At 33.9% G+C, this 19139-nt stretch overlaps 1 protein-coding gene and 1 long non-coding RNA gene across 3 annotated transcripts; both read left to right on the plus strand.

Moving 5' to 3' along the window:
• The first annotated feature begins 5207 nt into the window (after positions 1–5207).
• Positions 5208–6936, plus strand: LOC136203073 (uncharacterized). Its single transcript, XR_010674702.1, has 2 exons — positions 5208–5696; positions 5800–6936. It is a non-coding gene; the product is annotated as an uncharacterized lncRNA (long non-coding RNA).
• A 2501-nt stretch (positions 6937–9437) lies between these two features.
• LOC136203777 (uncharacterized) lies at positions 9438–18099 on the plus strand. 2 transcript variants are annotated; one of them, XM_065995006.1, is made up of 12 exons: positions 9438–9564; positions 10179–10354; positions 11250–11775; positions 11911–12061; positions 13911–14021; positions 14458–14803; positions 15938–16090; positions 16198–16431; positions 16598–16664; positions 16779–16951; positions 17517–17583; positions 17670–18099. In XM_065995006.1, exons 2-12 carry the CDS (start codon positions 10211–10213, stop codon positions 17816–17818), a joined length of 2121 nt encoding a protein of 706 aa, XP_065851078.1. In that variant the 5' UTR covers positions 9438–9564; positions 10179–10210; the 3' UTR covers positions 17819–18099. The 2 variants fall into 2 exon arrangements, with proteins under 2 accessions (XP_065851078.1, XP_065851079.1); XM_065995007.1 differs by lacking the exon at positions 9438–9564 and adding an exon at positions 9617–9705.
• Positions 18100–19139: the final 1040 nt, after the last annotated feature.

Here is a 19139-nt window from a genome sequence, read left to right on the forward strand (position 1 = left end):
AGTGTGTTAATTTAGGAGGTAGGAACATCCCCCAGAGCTTCAGCTACCCCTTAGTTTCATTACATTCTTCCCTCACAGCCTCCATCCGTTGGTAGTGGCGGAGCCCGAGATCCATACCGGGGGAGAGGATAATTTTAGCCATAAAGTATGTTAGCTAAAATTTATAATATTTTTACACATTTATAAATTTCATAAATTTTTTTACTCGAGAAATTAAGTTATTTGAGTCTTAAAAGTAAGAAATTGATTTTATTTTTTTTATGAAAAGGAGATATAATAAATTTTAAAAAAAGAGATATAATAAAAATAGGCCTAATGTTTCCCCAGCCCCTTAACTTGTCCAAATTGGCCATTTTACTCCCTCAACTCATCGAATGTCCTATTTACCCCCTTAACTCCATAAAAGTGGTATTTCTCACCCCCTCAACTTGTCCATTTATCCCCCAACTCATAGAATGTTCTATTTACCCCCCTTAACTCCATAAAAGTTGTATTTTTCACCCATTACAATCTGTTATTGAAGCCTAAATTGATAATTTTTTTTAAACGTTAAACCTGTATTTATGCTGTTTTGTAAGTGGAACCTAAATTGATATTTTTCAAAAATCATAGGACTATTTTGGTACATTATTCCTACATATAATGTATTTAACTTGTTTATATTAATGTTCTTGTTATTTGTATTTTTTATTCGTTCTTTCTCTTTTCAACTTTTTTACTACTATAAAGGGATAAGAAATACCATTTTTATGGAGTTAAGAGGGTAAATAGGATCATAAGTGGTGAGAAATACCACTTTTATGGAGTTAAGGGGGTAAATAGGATATTCGATGAGTTGAGAATTGGTAAAATGACAAATTTGGACAAGCTAAGGGGGTGAGAAATACCATTTTTATGGAGTTAAGGGGGGTAAATAGGACATTCGATGAGTTGGAAGGGTAAAATGACCAATTTAGACAAGTTAAGGGGGCTGGAGAAGCATTAAGCCATAAAAATATGTTCAAAAGTGTTATGAAAGTAATACCGCATAAGTTAAATATAAACCAATATTAGGGGAGCTACACGAGACAAAACTAACTAACGATACTCAAAGGCAGATTTTGCACCTAATACCGAATTAAGTTTATACGCCTTGATGTGAAACAATAAATGATGAATGATCTCTTTAGAATTAACCTTTTCTTTCTATTTTTTTTTCTCGTTTTCATCACATTTAGGAAGCCTCGTTGAGCCTTTTTAACATGTTTTAATGTATTTCTTTCTTAACCTACAAATTGTTTGCAAACGATATTTGTTTGTTTAAGCACTATCCGTTTTGACATTTCTATTTTTCATTAAAAGCAAGTTGTTTTACCTAAAAAGGGAATGAGTATGTTTTTACAATAAAAAGACCAATCACTGGTCTAGTTGTTTGTATTCCGATCCACTTCTACGGAACAATTCACTTTCTTATCTCGTATGATCGTTTCTAAACTCGATCATAACAAAAAAAAAAAAGAGAAGAAGAAGAAAATATATTAGTTCATATACAATAAGGTCATTTTCCTTTAAACAACTTGCTAAAATATCTTTTATGTCAATTTTTGTAAATATTTTTAGTGCTATATTTTTAAAGGAAAAGTACAAATATAAATCTTGTGGTTACAAATTAGTACCTTAGGTTTATTCTGTTAGCAAACACAGGCCAAATTGACTAACAGTGTTAAAAGTCAAAGAAAAAAGAATTAATTTTGTCCTTATATTTATTTATTTTATATATTAACCCTCTTTATTATATAATTATCACAAACAAATCCCAAAATAAAAATTAAAAATCAATTACACCATTCTCTCTTCAATTTCTTATTTTTTTTCTCATTTCTCTCTCATCTCCCTCTTTTTTTTTCTCTCATCTTTCCTAATTTCTCTCTAAAATCAATTGAATTAAAGATTAAACATTAAAATCAACCCAATATTCAAAATGGGTAAGAAATTAAATAATAAACAAATTAATCACCTGCCACTTTCACCTCTTCCACGTGAAGTGCAATATAGAAATCTGGAACGTCGTAGCTGGAACCTGAAATAATTACTCTCCGGTTCTTCTGTAACCAGATAAATCTATCGAAATCGGGAGCTAACCTGAAAGAATATGAGACTCCATAACTAAAAGTGAGAGGACAAGGAGAAGATGGAGAAACGAAACTGAGAGGCTACGGTTCGCAACTTCTTATTTGTATTTAGAAAAAGCGAAAAGAAGAAGAAGATGACGTAGTCTCTAGAAACGAAATTGAGAGGCTACGGTTTGCAACTTTTTATCATAACACCAAATTTTATAAATGTATCACATCAAAACTACTTATTTTAATTTTGGAAGTAAGCATAACACGATTATGAGATGGGTGTTTCTAGTTTTTGAACTCCTGGTTAGATTAAAGGCTTCTTCAATACATCATTTGTGATTAATTTGTTTATTATTAATTTTCTTACCTATTTTATATATTGAGTTGATTTTAATGTCTAATCTTTAATTTAATTGATTTTAGAGAGAAATTAAGAAAGATGAGAGAGAGAAGAGAGAGAAAAAGAGGAGAGAGAAAGGAAAAGAAAAATAAGAAATTAAAGAGAGATGAAGAAGATGGTGTAATTGATTTTTAATTTTTATTTTGGGGTTTGTTTGTGATAATTAGATAATAAAGGGAGTTAATTTATAAAATAAATAAGGAAAAATTACAAAATTGGGTCAAATGGGAAACCCATTTACATATTTAACCCATTTACTCAACATACTACATATCTAGACTATTTTTATGTGACTTTCCCATAATACCCCTAACATTTCCTCTTCCCCATTCTCCTTGGTTACGCCCCCCTTCTCCTTTGTTACTCGAAACGGTTGGCAGCTCTTCCATTAATGATTCTCAGACTTTTGATCTTCATACATTCCTTTAAATTGCACGAGATATGCACCATTTCTCCAAATTACCATGTATTTCTCTTCTTCCTCTCTTCATCTCTTCATCTCTTGATTCTTCATCTTCCTAGTCCTAGAAAACGAAGCCATGGTTGGTTCTTCATCTTCTTGTTCCTGCTCGTTCCTTGGTTTCTTTCTTCTTTTTACCATCAAAAAAATGGTTATTCTACGTTATTTCCATCGTTTTTACCAGTTTATCATATTGTTATTGTCGCTTTTAAGGGTGAAAGGCGTGAAAAATGTAAGTACCTACTGTTTTCTCCGCGTTTTCCCATAGAATCAATTCGCGTAGTCGATGATTTCGCGAAGATTTGCGATGAGAAAGAGCCTGAAACGTGACGATCTACTTCGTGAATCGATTATTTCGTGAAGTCTGCGAGTAGAAAAGTTCACGATTTCACTCGCAGACTTCGCGAAAGCATCGATATACGATGTAGATCATCACATTTCAGACCTCACAAACTTCGCGAAAACATCGATTTGCTAAGTAAAATCATCCTCTTCCCTACACATTTACATTCGCATGCTTCGCTAATCCTCATTTCGAGCCAAATCGTCCTTTTTCCTGCCTAACACGATTAATTTTTCCTAAAGGTGGTTGAATACATAACATCCCTTTCTGGAAGGCGGCGTATTGGGGTGTAAAGGAGATGACTTTCCTTCTTGTATATGGATTCACTTCCCTCAAGATTGGCACATTCACTTTAAAGTGATTCGTTAGGAGAGATTGTGCCAATCTTGGTGTGCACCATGGGAAACGTCCATCCCAAAAAGTATGGAGTTCCATTTATCATCCCAAAAAGTCTGGACTTCCAGTCCATGGAGAAATTTCTGTCCAGATTAGTTAGGTTCACTTTGAAGTGATTTGTTAAGAGTTTATTGTGGCAATCTTGTTGTAAATTTTGATAATGTTATGATTTTAATATTAGAATCCGTTGTTGTTTGACATTTTTTGTTATATACCACTTAGTAGATTTTGTTAAAAACACAACCAGACTTCGCATATGCTAATTAAAATCATCAACTAAACCAAACATTAGCTTCGCAGGCTTCATATATGCTAGAATCTGCGAAGTCAGACGAGAGGGAGACAACCGCGTCGTAAATACTGAGGGTATTATGAGAAAGTCACACAAAAACAGTCTAGATATAAATGAGTTAAATATGTAAATGGGCCTCCCATTTGATCCAGTTTTGTAATTTTCCCAATAAATAAATGTAAGGACAAAATTAACTATTTTCCCTTTGACTTTTAACACCGTTAGTCAATTTGGCATGTGTTTGCTAACAGAATGAACCTCAAGATACCAATTTATAAATTTTTAAACCACATGGGTGCCGATCGAAAACAGGTGTAACCACAAAGTTTATTTTTGCACTTTACCCTATTTTTAATCTTATTTGACTTTTTGACACACCCCTAACCTTAACCACATTATAACCCGAACTTCGAGATTGTTTTTGATATTGTTTGAGTCTTAGCAAGGTAGAGGTACTTGGATGAACGTGCAAACTCACCGTAACTTAAGGCAAGTACAAAGATGATAGTAAACACCTAACCACCTAAATGTTGGGTGATTGATTGAACAACTTTCAATGAGTCTAAACTAAGAGGTTTTCTAGTTCAGTTAATCTATTTTCAGATTTGGTTTTAGTTTACTTGAGGACAAGTAAACCTTTAAAGTGTAAGAAGGTTTGATAGAGGTGAAAAACCCCTTATATTTTAGTATCGTTTTAGAGATTATTTTGTATTTTTTATTATCTTTTTATTTGCTTTAATAGTATTTTATCTTTGTTTTGTCAATTTTAGATTTTTCATTACTTTTTTAGCATTTTGTTAAATATTCCTAACTTTTGTCAAGTATTTTACTACTTTTAATAAATTAATTTTTCGTATGATATTTTGAGTTTAATCTGTACCCAAAATTAAGAAATTAACTTACCAAAAATAAATCAATTTTGATTTGGTAATTAAAAAGGATTTTTGGTAAGATAATTAATTAATTTTGGGTAAATTATCTAATAATATTTTATGAGATTTTATGCAGATTTTTTAGAGATAAATGTGAAGATTTTTAAGGTTCAAAATCAGGAGAGTTTCTGACCAGATTCATTGGACTCAACATTTTTTACGAGATTCATTGTCACAAGCTCAAATGTGAATTAAAATCCTGCAAAATATTTTTTGGCAGATTATTAGGATTATTTTTAAAGTTTACTTTTATATTTAAATAATTGGTTTCCATCCTAAAGGGAGGGTAAATTACATACGTAGTATACAACTTTTACCCTATTTCACACTTTGGTGTACAACTTTTAATTTTACACACAAAAGTGTACAACCTTTTGGTGACCTCCCACTAAAGTATATAGCAGGTAATTGTGACCGGTCAACTCAAAGTCAACACGCCACATCATCATTTTTTTTCTACCCATTTAAAAAGTGAGACCCACTCCTTATACAATCACTAAAATACCCTCACCCTTATGTAAATTACTAAAATACCATCGTGTCCTTCATTTTCCATTTTTTCGGCAACTCTTTTCTCTCTCTTATCTTTCTCTTTCTCCCTTTAAATCCTATCTCTATTATCAGTTCAAGTATACAAATAATCACCCAAACACAAACTGAATCTAACAAACAAACATAGATTTAAATAAAAACTAGTAATGCAGATTCTCTACACATATAGTGGTAATTTTATATTCGAGAATCACGTGAGCTCCGCTCTCCTCACTGCCGGTCACCTCTTTCACTTCATTTAACTTTAAAATTATCGGTTTAGTGTGGTCGATTTCTCAGCCCAATAATTAATCGTTCCATTTGAACGCTAATCGTATTACAGCCACAGCTTGGGAGGGAGATGAGTCCGCATAACGAACCTCAAAGGGAGACCTGAGTGGAGGCGGAGAAATCGATATCGGTTAGCTAAGTATGGTCGAGATCTGGATAGTACGACCGTCCGTTGATTTGGAGTTGGAATTGCCATACCAAGTACGGTCGTCCACTGATTTGGTGGCTGAAGATGAACTAGTGCCGCAATCGAGAAGAATTATTTCATTAGGAGGTGGAGACAGGCAGTTGCTGCGGAGGTGCCAAGGAGGAGATTAAGGAGAGAGAAAAGGAAGACAGGAGAGGTGAGCATGTTGCAGTAAATGGTAATAATAAATTAATAAATTATGAAGCTTTTTTGTTCTGTAAATTTCAATGGGTTCTGTAAATTTAAAAGGAATTTGCAGGAAATTGATAGGCTGGAATGTTGAGAGAAGAGAGAGAATTATGAGAGAAGGTGGGCATTCATTGAACAAAAATCTAATTAAGGGTAAATTAGTCTTTTACTATTAGGTGGGATTCACTTTTATGTTTTAGGAGGTTAAAAGTGCTGAGGTGTCATGTTGACTAGGGTTGACTGATCATAATTACCGGATATACACTTTAGTGGGAGGTCACCAAAAGGTTGTACACTTTTATATACAAAATTTAAGGTTGTACACCAAAATGTGAAAATAGGTATAGGTTGTACACCACGTATGTAATTTACCCCCTAAAGGGAAGCATTTTTTATTAAACAATTTTTAGCCAGAAATCGATCTTTTTAGATTTTAGTTTTTAGAATAGTTTTTGCAAGTATGTAATAAGTTTTTAGCCATTCTTAGCTAGCTTAAGCTTTAGAATTAATTTTCTATTTTGTTTGTAAGCACCATTTTTAATCCAGAGTTTATTTAATAAATTTCTTTCACCTTGAGAATTAATTTCATCTTCTTCCATTGTTCACCTGGGAAAGCTTCATCCGCCATTACTTCATAGACTCTCAAGTTCTTATCTCCTCCAAGTTAAAGACGATTGCTTGAGTCAACATGTTTCAAAAGGGAATTTTACCCTCTTATCTCTATTTACTATCATTCTATGAATTCTGAATTGGTTGTAATCTTGTGACAATTTTATACCTTTAATATAAATATTCAATTTAGTTTAGTTTACATGTTTATGAGTTCTTTAATGCCTGTCTAACATATTGATTGAATCATTCAAAAGTCCCAATATTTTTCTAGATTCATATTGTGAGTCTAATCCGACTGTTTAGACTTGAGGCTATAGGTATTGACGGCACCATAATAACAGACCCAAATTTCTGAACCCTTAGAGTTAGTCAACATGTAACAAAGGAATTGCATGCTAAGTATCCTAGGAAGATAAGTCGGTTCAATCTTTAAGTATGTCTATGTCATATTAAATCCTTATAATCATAATCCAAATATTGCTTGAATATTTGTTTTATTGTATCCTTCTATTTCAATTTAAGAGTTTATGAATTTGCTTTGTATCACCTTAGGAGTAGAATAATTTAGAAGAAAACCCCTCAATCTATATTTCCACCGCCTAAATAACATTAGAAGCCTAGTAATTTGATACTTGCAGTATAAATTCTGTGGATTCGATATCTAGACTTGTCCAGATTTATTACTTGATAACGACATGATACACTTATCTCTTAGTGAGTCCTTGAGCGTCAGCTCGGGACGCATCATCCGACAATAACCAAACTTGGAAGAGTAAACTCCGTTCTTCGAGTAATGTCATACTCGCTTATCCTTTGCTGCACATACATTATGTATTCTTTCCATTTCGAATTTTTTCGATAAAGCATATAATCAATAGTTTTTTTAAAATCAATATTTATATTAATACATATAAATATTAAATTTTTGATATATAATATATAAATTAAATAATAATATAAACAGTTCACTTAAGTGCATCTCCAACTCTCATCAAATGAGGGTGTGAGATGCCAATTTGGCGGTGGTTGACTTTCCAACCACCACCAAAACTCCACGTCACTTTGGTGTGGAGTGCCAACTTCAACCATTTTGTTTTGTTGAAGTTGGGGTTTCCATCAATTTGATGGAAATATTATTAAAATCTGCTTTACGTTTTCTAATATTATATTTTGATGAAAATTTATGTTTTTTAATACTCGTGTTGTGTTATTTTTCTGTATGGCATATGCCAAAATTCTAAGTAGCATTTTATTTGTATGCCAATTTTTTATATTATGTAATCCATTATGGTTTTAATTCATTATCTTCGTTGTATTTTAAACTTTTGCAACATTTAATTTTAGCTTATCACGAAATTTAACTATATTTTATTATTTAAATAATTCTATTAAGTTTTAAAATCAAAACATTCTTCTTCTCCTCCTTCTTCTTCTCCTCCTCTTTCTTCCCTTCTTCTTCTTCTTCTTCTTCTTCTTCTTCTTCTTCTTCTTCTTCTTCTTCTTCTTCTTCTTCTTCTTCTTCTTCTTCTTCTTCTTCTTCTCCCCTCCTCCATTCTTCTTCTTCTTCTTCATCCCTCTTCTTCTTCCTTTATTTTTTTTATTTTTTTTAAGTTTCGGAAATTTCCAGACCAGATTTCTTCGGAAATCTGGAAATTTTCCAGAAATCTGGAATTTTTCCGAAATCTAGAAATTCCAAATTTCGGGAAAATTCCAGATTTCTTCGAGTAAGGGAATTTTTAAAAAAAAGAATAGAAAAAAAGAAGAAGAAGAAGGAGGAAGAAGAAAAAGGAAGAAGAAAAAGGAAGAAGAAAGAAGAAAAAGGAGGAGAGAAGGAAGAAGGAGGAGGAGAGAAGGAAGAAGAAGAAGAAGGAATAAGAAGAAGGGAGAAGGGAGAAGGAAGAAGATGAAGGAGGAGAGAGAAGAAGAAGGAGGAGAGGAAGAAGAAGAAAAAGAAAAAGAAAAAAGAAAAAGAAAAAAGAAAAATTAAAAAAAAATAAAAAAAATCGAATTTCCAACCTTACCACTGTGCCACGTCAGCATTTTAACACCGTTAAGCCATTTTCCGTTTTTTGGTTAACGGCGCAAACCACAGTCCTTTTTTTTGTAATAACAAACCATAAGAGTTTTTTTGGAACAACATCAAACCACAGGGGTTGTTTTTGGAATTTACCCTTATTATTTTTAATTAGTTTTATAATTAATTTTTATTATAGATTATTGATAATGATAATAAATAATAATATATGTAAAAGACAATAAAATATTAACAAAATATTATGTAGAATGGAATAAAATAGAGAATATTCCTTTTGACATAATAAATGATGTAATGGATTGGAGAAAAATTAAAATTTGATGTATAGAAAATAGAGATGATACAACCTAATGAGTTGGAGATAGCCTAAGGGGTGTTTGGATTATTTTCACTTTGAAAATGAAAGGTCTAAGTGTTTGGTTATACACTTCCTGTTTTAAAAGCAGAAAATTTATGTTTTTTTTTTGGAAAAACAGCATTTTCAAATAGCAAACAGAGTAACAGTAAACAATAATAACAACAACAACAACATGTAAAACAAACGGGCGCTAAAAAAAACGGGCCTTTATATATTAGAAAATAGAAAATTGAATATTTAAACTTAAACTGTCCTTTCAAAAAAAACTGTCCGTTATTTAATCCTAGAAAGGAAGTTAGAAACGTGTAATGAAAATATTAAAAGTTAGACCAGGTGGACTGAACGATGCTATAACAACTTAGGAGGACTGATTTCTCATTCTCTCTTCACTTGTCTGAGTGTGTTTGTGTAATTGAAGAGAATTGAGCTATATAAGGTAATGCGATTCTCCGCTCTCTTTCAATTTTTTCTATAAATTGATTTCCTTTACCCACATTGCTTGCTTTTTGCTTCAATTCCAAGTGCCCTGATTCTCCCCTTTCACAACGTTGTTGCCTTTTCTCCTCTCTGTTTTAAGGTTGTGTTTTTTTTTTTTCTTTGTGAAGCTTAAATCTATGTCTTTTACGGTTTTCCTCGTTGATCACATTTGCATTTCGTACACAATGGGCGGCCGTTTCTCTCTGCTTCTGTGTGTCGTCATTTTTCTTCTTTCTGTGATTTTGTTTTCTTGTTTGTCTCTCTTCGTGTTTGTTTAGGGTTTTAAATCGTTAAACATGGTCCTTTCTATCTTCATGTTGGTTTGTTTGAAAAAAATTCTTTATAGGAAGAAAAGCTATTAACCAGAAAATTTCACAGAATTTATGTGTGTTTGGCATCCGTGTGTTGGATGAAAAGCTATTAACCAGAAAATTTCAAGAGTTTATGCTGTAATTATATATTGCTGCTTGTAAAAGGACCGGAGAAAAAGTTCTCTCTTTTTCTTTTAGGCTTTTAATAATGACAAACCCTAGAATTTGGACATCCTAATTGAATACTTTTTCGCCATTACAGGTATAGCAGGAGAGTCTGTTCCTGCTTGATAAATGGATATGTATTCTGCGGATTTTTGTAGAACGGAGGATGCTGTTGGTGTATTGTTAGAGTACTTGGTTGATCCAAAGCTTCCCTCAAAGGCTTCTGCAAGGATTACGCCTTCGCGAAATGATCAGGAATCAGTTGCGAAACAGGTCCGTGTTGCTTCCTTATGTTGACTCTCGTTTGGGATAAATGGTCAATTTAACTGCAGTATAGTGAACTTTAGATATCAACACAACTTACATTTTGCTTAAATTAGTCTAAAAGTGACAGTCTCAACATATGATTGGTGGCTTTTTGGCATGCTTTTTAATGCCTGCATGTGTCATTGTGGACTGTTTTGACTCAAATGCTAAGTTAAAGGACCAAATCGATACCTAAAGTTTATTTTGGCCAAATTGACCCCATAAGCGAAGTTGAATGGCTAAATAGATCCTTTATGCTTCTCTTTGCGCTAATGTCGTAGGCTAGAACCTTGGAATTGCTACTATAAATTTCTTGACATTTTGCTTTCAGTTTAGAGTTATAGATATAAGATGCTTATTATTTCAATATTTTAGCTATCCTACAACACTTATAAAGAAAACATATTAGTTGCCATTTGTGATTGATTTTCCCTTGCGGAACCACAGGGCATTTGCTTTTGTGTTTTGTGATCATTGATGGGAAAGTATGCAAAATAGTATGTCAAAAATAAAATAGTAATTTTATAAATGCTAATGTCTTTTTGATACCATAGCAAGAAACTTTTGAAGTCAAAAGCTTGAGCTGATAGTAAGCTTATAAGAATAGTATATATTATCTCTAATCTTTAGAAATATTGAATTTTAAATGAATATGAGAGAGAAAGAAGCATTAACAGTGAGATACCGTTTTTAGTGTCCCAAATATTCTTCTCCATTGGAGGTTCATATGCACAGAGTCACAATCAGATCATTTCAAAATATCAGTTTTACTTCTTTATTTTTTTAAGTTTTTTCCATTTCGGGAAATCTAACTATTTCTTTTTTTTATTGTTATTCTTTTGCTATCATTGATTTCTGTCAGGTTCATGCAGTCGTATTACTGTACAACTACTACCACAGGAAGCAGCATCCTCAATTAGAGGTTTTAAGTTTTGAAAGTTTCTGCAAGTTAACTACAATTATGAGACCTACGTTTATGGCATTTACGAAGTTGATGCAATTATCCAATGATACTCAGCTGACTGATGTGGAAAGACAACTTTCACTGACAGAAAAAAAGATAATGGATGCATGTAATATTTGTGAAAGTCTAGATGCATCACAAAATGCTCCAAGCATAGAGGGATGGCCAATCTCCAAGGTTTCAGTTTTCTTAATAGACTCGGGGAGGCATTGTTGTTGGCTGAAATTTGGTTCTGCCACTCAAGGGGTTTGGTCACTTATCGAAAAGGATTTTGATCTTATGAACAACAAGCCGAAGGGCACTATTGACTTAGAGCATACAGAGAGAAAGAAAAGACACATTAGGAAACCTATTAAAAATGTGTCTTGTGCTGATGATGCTATGATTCACCATTTTGCATTTTCAGCTGTTGAGGAAACAACAGGTAATTGATAAAAAAAAAAACAGTTCTATTTTCAAAATGTCGTTTTCCTGCTATTTGGTTATTATTGGTTTTGTCTTGTACTTTAATAGCTAAAGGTGAAAACGATGAATAAACATGATTTTGCATGTGGAACAGGTATTAAACAGAGCAGCCTTTCGGTTTTGGAGAAACGTGTTGTATATTCCATGAGTAAAGAAAAGGCAGCTGCCTGGTTTTATATTATGCAGTGCACCGAACCAGAGAAAAATCATGTTATCGACCATCCAATTAGAGATGCTATTGATAGGTTGGTTACATCATAGGCATGCCTTTTATTTTCTCGACATATTCTGGTTTTCCTTGTGATGCATTCTATAGTGGTTTTTTGGCTAATGAAATGGTTTGATCATGACATTCGGTGTGATGATTCAATTGATTCTCCTCCTTGGATTGCACTTAGTTGTATGTCTATTGAGTAAAATCCACTGTTAGAATGGGGAGAGCTTTCGGGTTTGATCCCCAGTAAACACTACTGCAAAAAGGACAAGGAGCCTTTACTATGACTAACCCTTGCATAGATTGCCTCGGACTGTAAACCAAATAAGGCTGCATGTGGTTCACACCAAAAATTAATGGATTGTATAACGAAGATTGGAAAAGTGTCACCCGGATTGCTTATACCCTCTAGGTATAGCAATCCAGTTTACAATGTATTTGTAAGTAAATGGTACATAAGATCCTGAATATACAGGGGAAAATGGTAAGTAAATAAAGGTAGAAAAAAAAAACTAATTTACTGTATTTGTTTAAGGGAGGGCGATCCTTGGCGCAACGGTAAACGTTGTTGACCAAGAGGTCACGGGTTCGAGTCTTAGGAGCGGCCTCTTGCCAAATAAATTGGCAGGGGAAGGCTTGCCCCCAGTACACCCTTGTGGATTGAAGAAACCAAAATTTGTTGATTTTACTTGATACAAAAGTCTGTATTATATATCAGTTTTGAGAATAATATGGTGGATTGACCAGAGGCAGCAAGAGGTAATAGAAGAAAGGAATATTTTAAAAATACATGTTGAGTGCAGATGGCTTGCCTGTGCTACTCTAAAGTAGCGAAACCTGATCCTGGTAACTTTGGGTCTGAGCCTTCTCTCACCATAAAAATCGGTTAAAGCCATATGCCACTCAAATTCCTCATGTTTTTCCATGTGGATTCTTTCACATTTCCATTCTGAGTAAACACTAGTTGTTTTTATTAAACATTCAAGGAAAACTTTGCTAAATGCTTTCAAGCCTCATAATCAGATGACCATTAGCTTTGCATGGCTATATATGCTACTGCAGATGATGTTTTGATGTGAAGTTGCTTTCCTTTTGTTATTGGCATAAAGCACAGGGTTCTGCAACATTTCTGACTTTGTTTTAAATTTTAATGTTTTCTCATTTTTGGCTGCAAATCCACAATATTTTGAATAGCTTATTCACTGAATTCATTCATCTTGAAAAAAAAAAAGAGGAGCCATGAAGATAATGCAAGTGGAATCTGTTTTTGTTCAATTTACATTCATTTCTCAAGCATTATGACAATTGACAAATGCATTTTCTATATATATAATTTACTGTGACCAAATTACTGAATTTGGATGTTTTTGAGAAAAATAAAATTATGGTAGCTTGACTATAATCTAGGGGCTGCACACTTTTACATTGATTATTTAGAAGCTAGAATGGTTAATTGATTATTATGGTGGTCGTACGAAATTTTAATCATATATATCTACACGTGTAAAAATCCTATCACCAATCTATTCCTTCTATAAGATATTTGGACTTGAATTGATGAAGAGCCAATACCAATATTCAATAATAGTGTTTATTAGTATCGAATAGAAATATAAATGGGCCGTAGCGTAGAAGCTCTAAGAAAACATAATTGTACGGTGTTGTTTTCTGGAGGAATCAACATATTGCTTTAACTGTGAAAAGAATTTACGCTGCTTCACTTTAACTGAGAAGAGTTTAATTGGTTGTATGACAGGACATTGTTTGGCCTCCTAAGTTTTGTTTCCTAGAATTTGACTTGGCTTGCATTTAAAATAGCTGAATAATTGAGATAATTTTTGCTGATCTTGTGGTAAAGTAACTTGTTTTACTGTGAGTAGATTGCAGGGCCCTTTGTTTATGAAGAGTTCAAGCCAGTGGTTACATACCTCCGTTGTTGAATACTTCCATTTGCTTCCATACGCCAGTGTTCTGTCCGAATGGTTTTCCAGGTACAGTTTTCGTGCAAAATATTGTCAAGACACTATGACCTCACCCTTAATTATAATTCTCCGTGTGACAAGAGTTTCTCTATTGTCTTTTGTATCTCGCCGGAGTCTACTTCATCAAATCCTGTTGCAGTAACAAATTGTAATTCTAGATTAGTTGTCAAAATTAAATTTAATTGTGAAGAAACTACAAGGTCTTCTCCATTCAAATAGTTTAGAGGCAAAATAAAAGTGATTAAGGATCCATAATATATTTTACGGGTTGGTAAGTGCATTAGTTGGTCATCTTATTAAGTTTTGGGCAATTGTCTTGGCTTTGCCACTGGATACTTTCTACAGTTAAGATACTTCTTATTTGTGATATACATGTTCTCGTATGTTACATTTATTGATTAAGGGTGGCAACCACTTTACCATCTCAAATTTGTCTTCTAAACAGTGAAGAGCCTTCCAATAGTTTGCAAGTTGAAAGAGTTGCATCGGAAATTACAAATGGAAACATTTCCAAAAAAATTGAAAAACCTAGAATGGAAAAAGTTCCTAAAAGTTCTTGCAGACAGCATATTGGTAGCAGGACAGAAACTGGATCGATGAAGCAGAATGAGGATAACAAAAATTATGTGGTTGATTTGCATGCTACTGCTGCTGCGGAGGTGGATGACTATTGTTTGAATCACACCAAAACCATCAACATGGACGTGAATACTAGTAATAAAATCCAATCTAACAACTGCAAAGAACAGACAACTTCTGTGGTTAGATGTTTAAATGGTTCACTGAATAAGGTTAGATTTCTTTTTTCTAACACTACAGTATCACATCATTATAGTAGTATTATTCTGAATTACTGGGGATGCACACGTCTCCTATTTAGTTAAAAAAAAAAATATAACTGCTGAGTGCTTATCGAAAATAGATAATTGATTACATAAACTGCCATGCAGACTGTTGTTATACTTCTATAATCATTCGGCTGCGTACTTGTCTAAAGATTTTTATGGAACATGGCTGTTGTGATGATCATTATCAGTATATTCATTCATGGTTTTTCTACTCTTGTTATCATCAATCTGAGCAAGTGCTTTCAAACATGTCCTTAGATGTTGTCAGATAAAGGGTCAAATTGGCCCTTAAACTTGGCTCAGGGGCTCAACTTGCCTGAAAACGAACTTTGAGTATCAATTGGTCTTTAAGTTTTGCATTTTTGGTCAAACTAGTCCAAGTTGACGCTTGTCACCATTAAATTAACACAGATCAAAGAATCATGAAGCATTTGTTGACTCGTGTTACTTTTGGACTAATTTCACAAATACAATGCCAAGTCGTGGACCAAATTGATACACAAAGTTTTTTCGAGCAAATTGATCTATGTAACGAACTTGAAAAAAGCCAAATTGGCACTTCATCCAGATTCTGTCACAGCAAACCACAGACCAGTGGAATTTACAGATTACCTACCAATGAAGGCTAAATTTTGACGGAGTGGGGAATCGAACCTTAAACCTGTCAAGCAGAGGTTCAACGCCTTACCACTCGGACCAACCCTCATCGGCGGGGGCAATAGTTACTAGGTGCATGCTAGAGATCACTTTGTCCATTTTACCATTAAATTAAATTTACTTTTATCATCCAAGGGCGACTAATGAAAAAGCAATGGCTGCTTTGTGAAAAACGAAATGACCATAAAATTTTCCTAGTAACTCTATTCTGTAGTTCTATTTGTCAGAAACAGGTATAATAACAAATAAATAAATATGTTTGTATAGGTGCATGTGCATTTGAATTTATAACTACTGAGCAGAAGCCTGCATAGTTGGTTTAGAAAAAATTATGTTGACATTTAACCTTAACAAGCGTTTCAAGTATTTATTTGTACTTTTCTTGCTTACTTAGTATATGAGCTACCATTGAACTTGCAGGGTGAATCGGCTGATTCCTTCAAGAGACCTAGAATTACTACAAACAGAAGTATCGATAGCCAGGATTGCAACGATATTACTTTGGATGAAAATTGGACTACAAATGATAATAATGCAATAGTTCAAAATTCAAATCGGGTTGATCTTGAGAAAGTATGTTTAGAAAAAATTATGTTGACATTTAACCTTAACAAGCATTTCAAGTATTTATTTGTACTTTTCTTGCTTACTTAGTATATGAGCTACCATTGAGCTTGCAGGGTGAATCGGCTGATTCCTTCAAGAGACCTAGAATTACTACAAACGGAAGTATCGATAGCCAGGATTGCAACGATATTACTTTGGATGAAAATTGGACTACAAATGATAATAATGCAATAGTTCAAAATTCAAATCGGGTTGATCTTGAGAAAGTATGTGCTGTTCTAGCATCAAAGGATCAACAACTTTCACAAGCTGCGTTAAAAGTTGTTTTAAGCAAAAGAGCAAGACTGGTATGCCTTTTTCTCCTCTTACATGTAGATGATATGTCAGACTGACCTTTTTCTTTCATCTCTTCAATTCTGGACTTTTTTTCGTATTTATATCGTTGTTCAGCTTCACAGATTCTTAAATATCTTTCAGTGTCTAGTTTCATGACAGTCCTGCGTATGCATGCAGTGTTTGCAGTTGCGAGATTTAGAAGATCAGATTGCCCAGTGTGATAAGAATATCCAGATTTTGAATGGTATGCTTTGGTTTCAAGTTTGAAATTTCAATTCTGCATTTACGGACAAATATAGCTAGTGTATTTTTTATTTGAATTGTTTACATGACTTGAAAAATTATGTAATTGTTATAGCCGGTGAAGGAGATTTGGCGCTGAAGATGCAGTTCCTTATAGAAGGTTGTAGTGAGGTGTCTCTTGGAAGTCTTGTCCAGGAATCAATTCATCAACATAGCAAGGACCAAGACTCAACTCAATTCCTCAAAAGGAAGAGATCCCCTGACATTAGAGCCAATAATCCATGCCAGGTGAGTTTTGTGTTGCAGCTTATGGTCTTCAATCTAACATAATATGAAATACCGGAATACTATAAATGATCATTAGATGTAGCCTTCCGCATGTTTTTCTCGTTTTTAAAATGCATTTTCCATCTAGATAGTTTCAGCTTTTGACTCGGTTCTGGTCTTCTTTCTTCTAATGTTCTCCTGTGTAATTAAAGTACATTTCAGCTAGTCCATGAACTTAAAACTAATGGAACTTTGTAGTTCTTGATCTTTAGTCTGCATCGAAGAATCAACAAATTTTAATTTTAGCATGGATCAGATTTTTTTGGAACCTATATCAGAACCCTTTTTACTGATTCCTGCTCTTTATTATTTTTCCCTTTCTCTTACTGTCGAAATTTCTTAATGCTGCTCTTAATTTTGTTTCTCACTTTTCTAACTTGATTCATCATATTCTTCAATATCTATCCACAAAACCACCTGCATTCATTGATATCTGATGAGGACTTAAACGAAATGAAGTTTCTTGTAGCTAAGAAATATGAAATTCATTTTCATCCAAAGTTAACCTTCTCTGTTAATTTATCAGGAATTAGATGATGTATGTTGTAGAAACAACTGGATATTGCCAAGGTATTGTCTCACCGCACGTGATGGTAAGATATACATCCAATCTCCAAAAAAAAAAACCCTAAAAACGAGTGAAGGTTTAGAGTTTAATCTGATAGTTGTTTTTTCACAGGGGGCTTGGTTGCTAATGTGATTGTGAAAGGGATGAATTTGGAGCATTCAGCTAGTGGTGAAGCGCGGCCCCATCCCCATGAAGCAAGAGAATCAGCTGCTGTGAAAATGTTAGCCAAATTGTGCAATATGCCCAACATACTCTGCTAGTTTTCTTTCCGGAATAGCTATAGGCATTATTTGCCTTCATTTAGTAGCAGACTAGACTAAACTAACAGGAAAAATATCAACTTTAGAATTAATCAGTTTTATATATATATATATTATACCTCCACACCATAGTTATGACGAGAAATATACCAGCATATTACTAAAAATAGATTTACATTTGTGTAGGATAACTATTACTACATGAAAACCCTATACCAATAGTAAAATGGTATTTTTCTTCCTATGTGTTTATAATATTTGTTATACCACAATTTGATTTATAGTTGAATACATACTATAGAAATATTTAATGATGAATGATATGGGTCTAGAGGTAATATCCGGTTCTAGTCCATTTGCTCCATCAGTCACCAGTCTAAGCCAATAGCAAGACGCGACAACTGTAACGGGATCATAAGTCAATCTAGGGACATTTAGGACATTCCTCGCTCAGCAAGGGTAACCTATAAATAGGAGGATCAATCCCATGGTACAAGGATACTTTTTCTATCTCATTCCTCTCTACTTTCTCTCTCTATACCTTATTACATTTAAATGTTCATGTTTCTTATCATTTGGTGTGATGAGCATGAAACTTATCATTTAGAAATCCTTCAGGTTCACTTGAAAAGTCATGCCAGGCATGGCGTAAATGTCTTCCCCTTTAGGTCCAACCCCCACTAAAGAGATAATGGGCACAAGCCAGCCTGACATGCATAGAGAACGAATCTTAGGATCTTATGGAAAAGCTCATGAGGACATTGTGGAAAATTCTTGGCAGTCCAAACATGGTAGATTGAGGCACAAAGGCAGATGATGGATACTCAAAAGGCCATGCAAGAGGACAATAAGAAGATTTAGGAGCTCCTTCAGGCATCCTCCTGTTTAGGAGACTGCCACCATAGAAATGATTGTGAACAATGTTCTCCCCACGAGAGAACCACCATTGCAGCCTGCGCCCAATACCCTCCAAACTACTGTCGTCATCCACAAGGCTCCCCCCCGAGCAAGGAGAAGATTGGGAAACCCGGTTCTAACATTTGTTAGATAAAAAAAGCTCTCAGAGGAGCCATGGGAAGTAGCGTTATGTTAAGTAAGTATGATCAACTTTTACTCCAAGATAGATCATGTCATTTGCAAAGTCTTACTCACCATCTTGGCCAGTTTCGCACAAGAATGGCATAGAAGCTTAGAACTTGAATTCGTCGATTCCTTCGACCTACTCAAAGATCTATTCATCGTTTGCTTCATCGACGTGGTCAAGGCGAAACGAATATTTAACGCTTGATCGAGCCACTCAAGAGCTATCTGGCGCGCTTCC

The sequence above is a fragment of the Euphorbia lathyris genome, chromosome 8 (assembly GCF_963576675.1).
Source record: "Euphorbia lathyris chromosome 8, ddEupLath1.1, whole genome shotgun sequence".
Taxonomy (NCBI): domain Eukaryota; kingdom Viridiplantae; phylum Streptophyta; class Magnoliopsida; order Malpighiales; family Euphorbiaceae; genus Euphorbia; species Euphorbia lathyris.

Excerpts from the sequence above, each read along its gene's own strand:
- LOC136203777 (XM_065995006.1), top strand. The coding sequence starts at position 10,211 with ATGGATATGTATTCTGCGGATTTTTGTAGAACGGAGGATGCTGTTGGT. Across the intron at positions 10,355-11,249 it reads AGGAATCAGTTGCGAAACAG|GTTCATGCAGTCGTATTACT; the intron begins GTCCGTGTTGCT and ends GATTTCTGTCAG. Across the intron at positions 16,952-17,516 it reads GAGCCAATAATCCATGCCAG|GAATTAGATGATGTATGTTG; the intron begins GTGAGTTTTGTG and ends TTAATTTATCAG.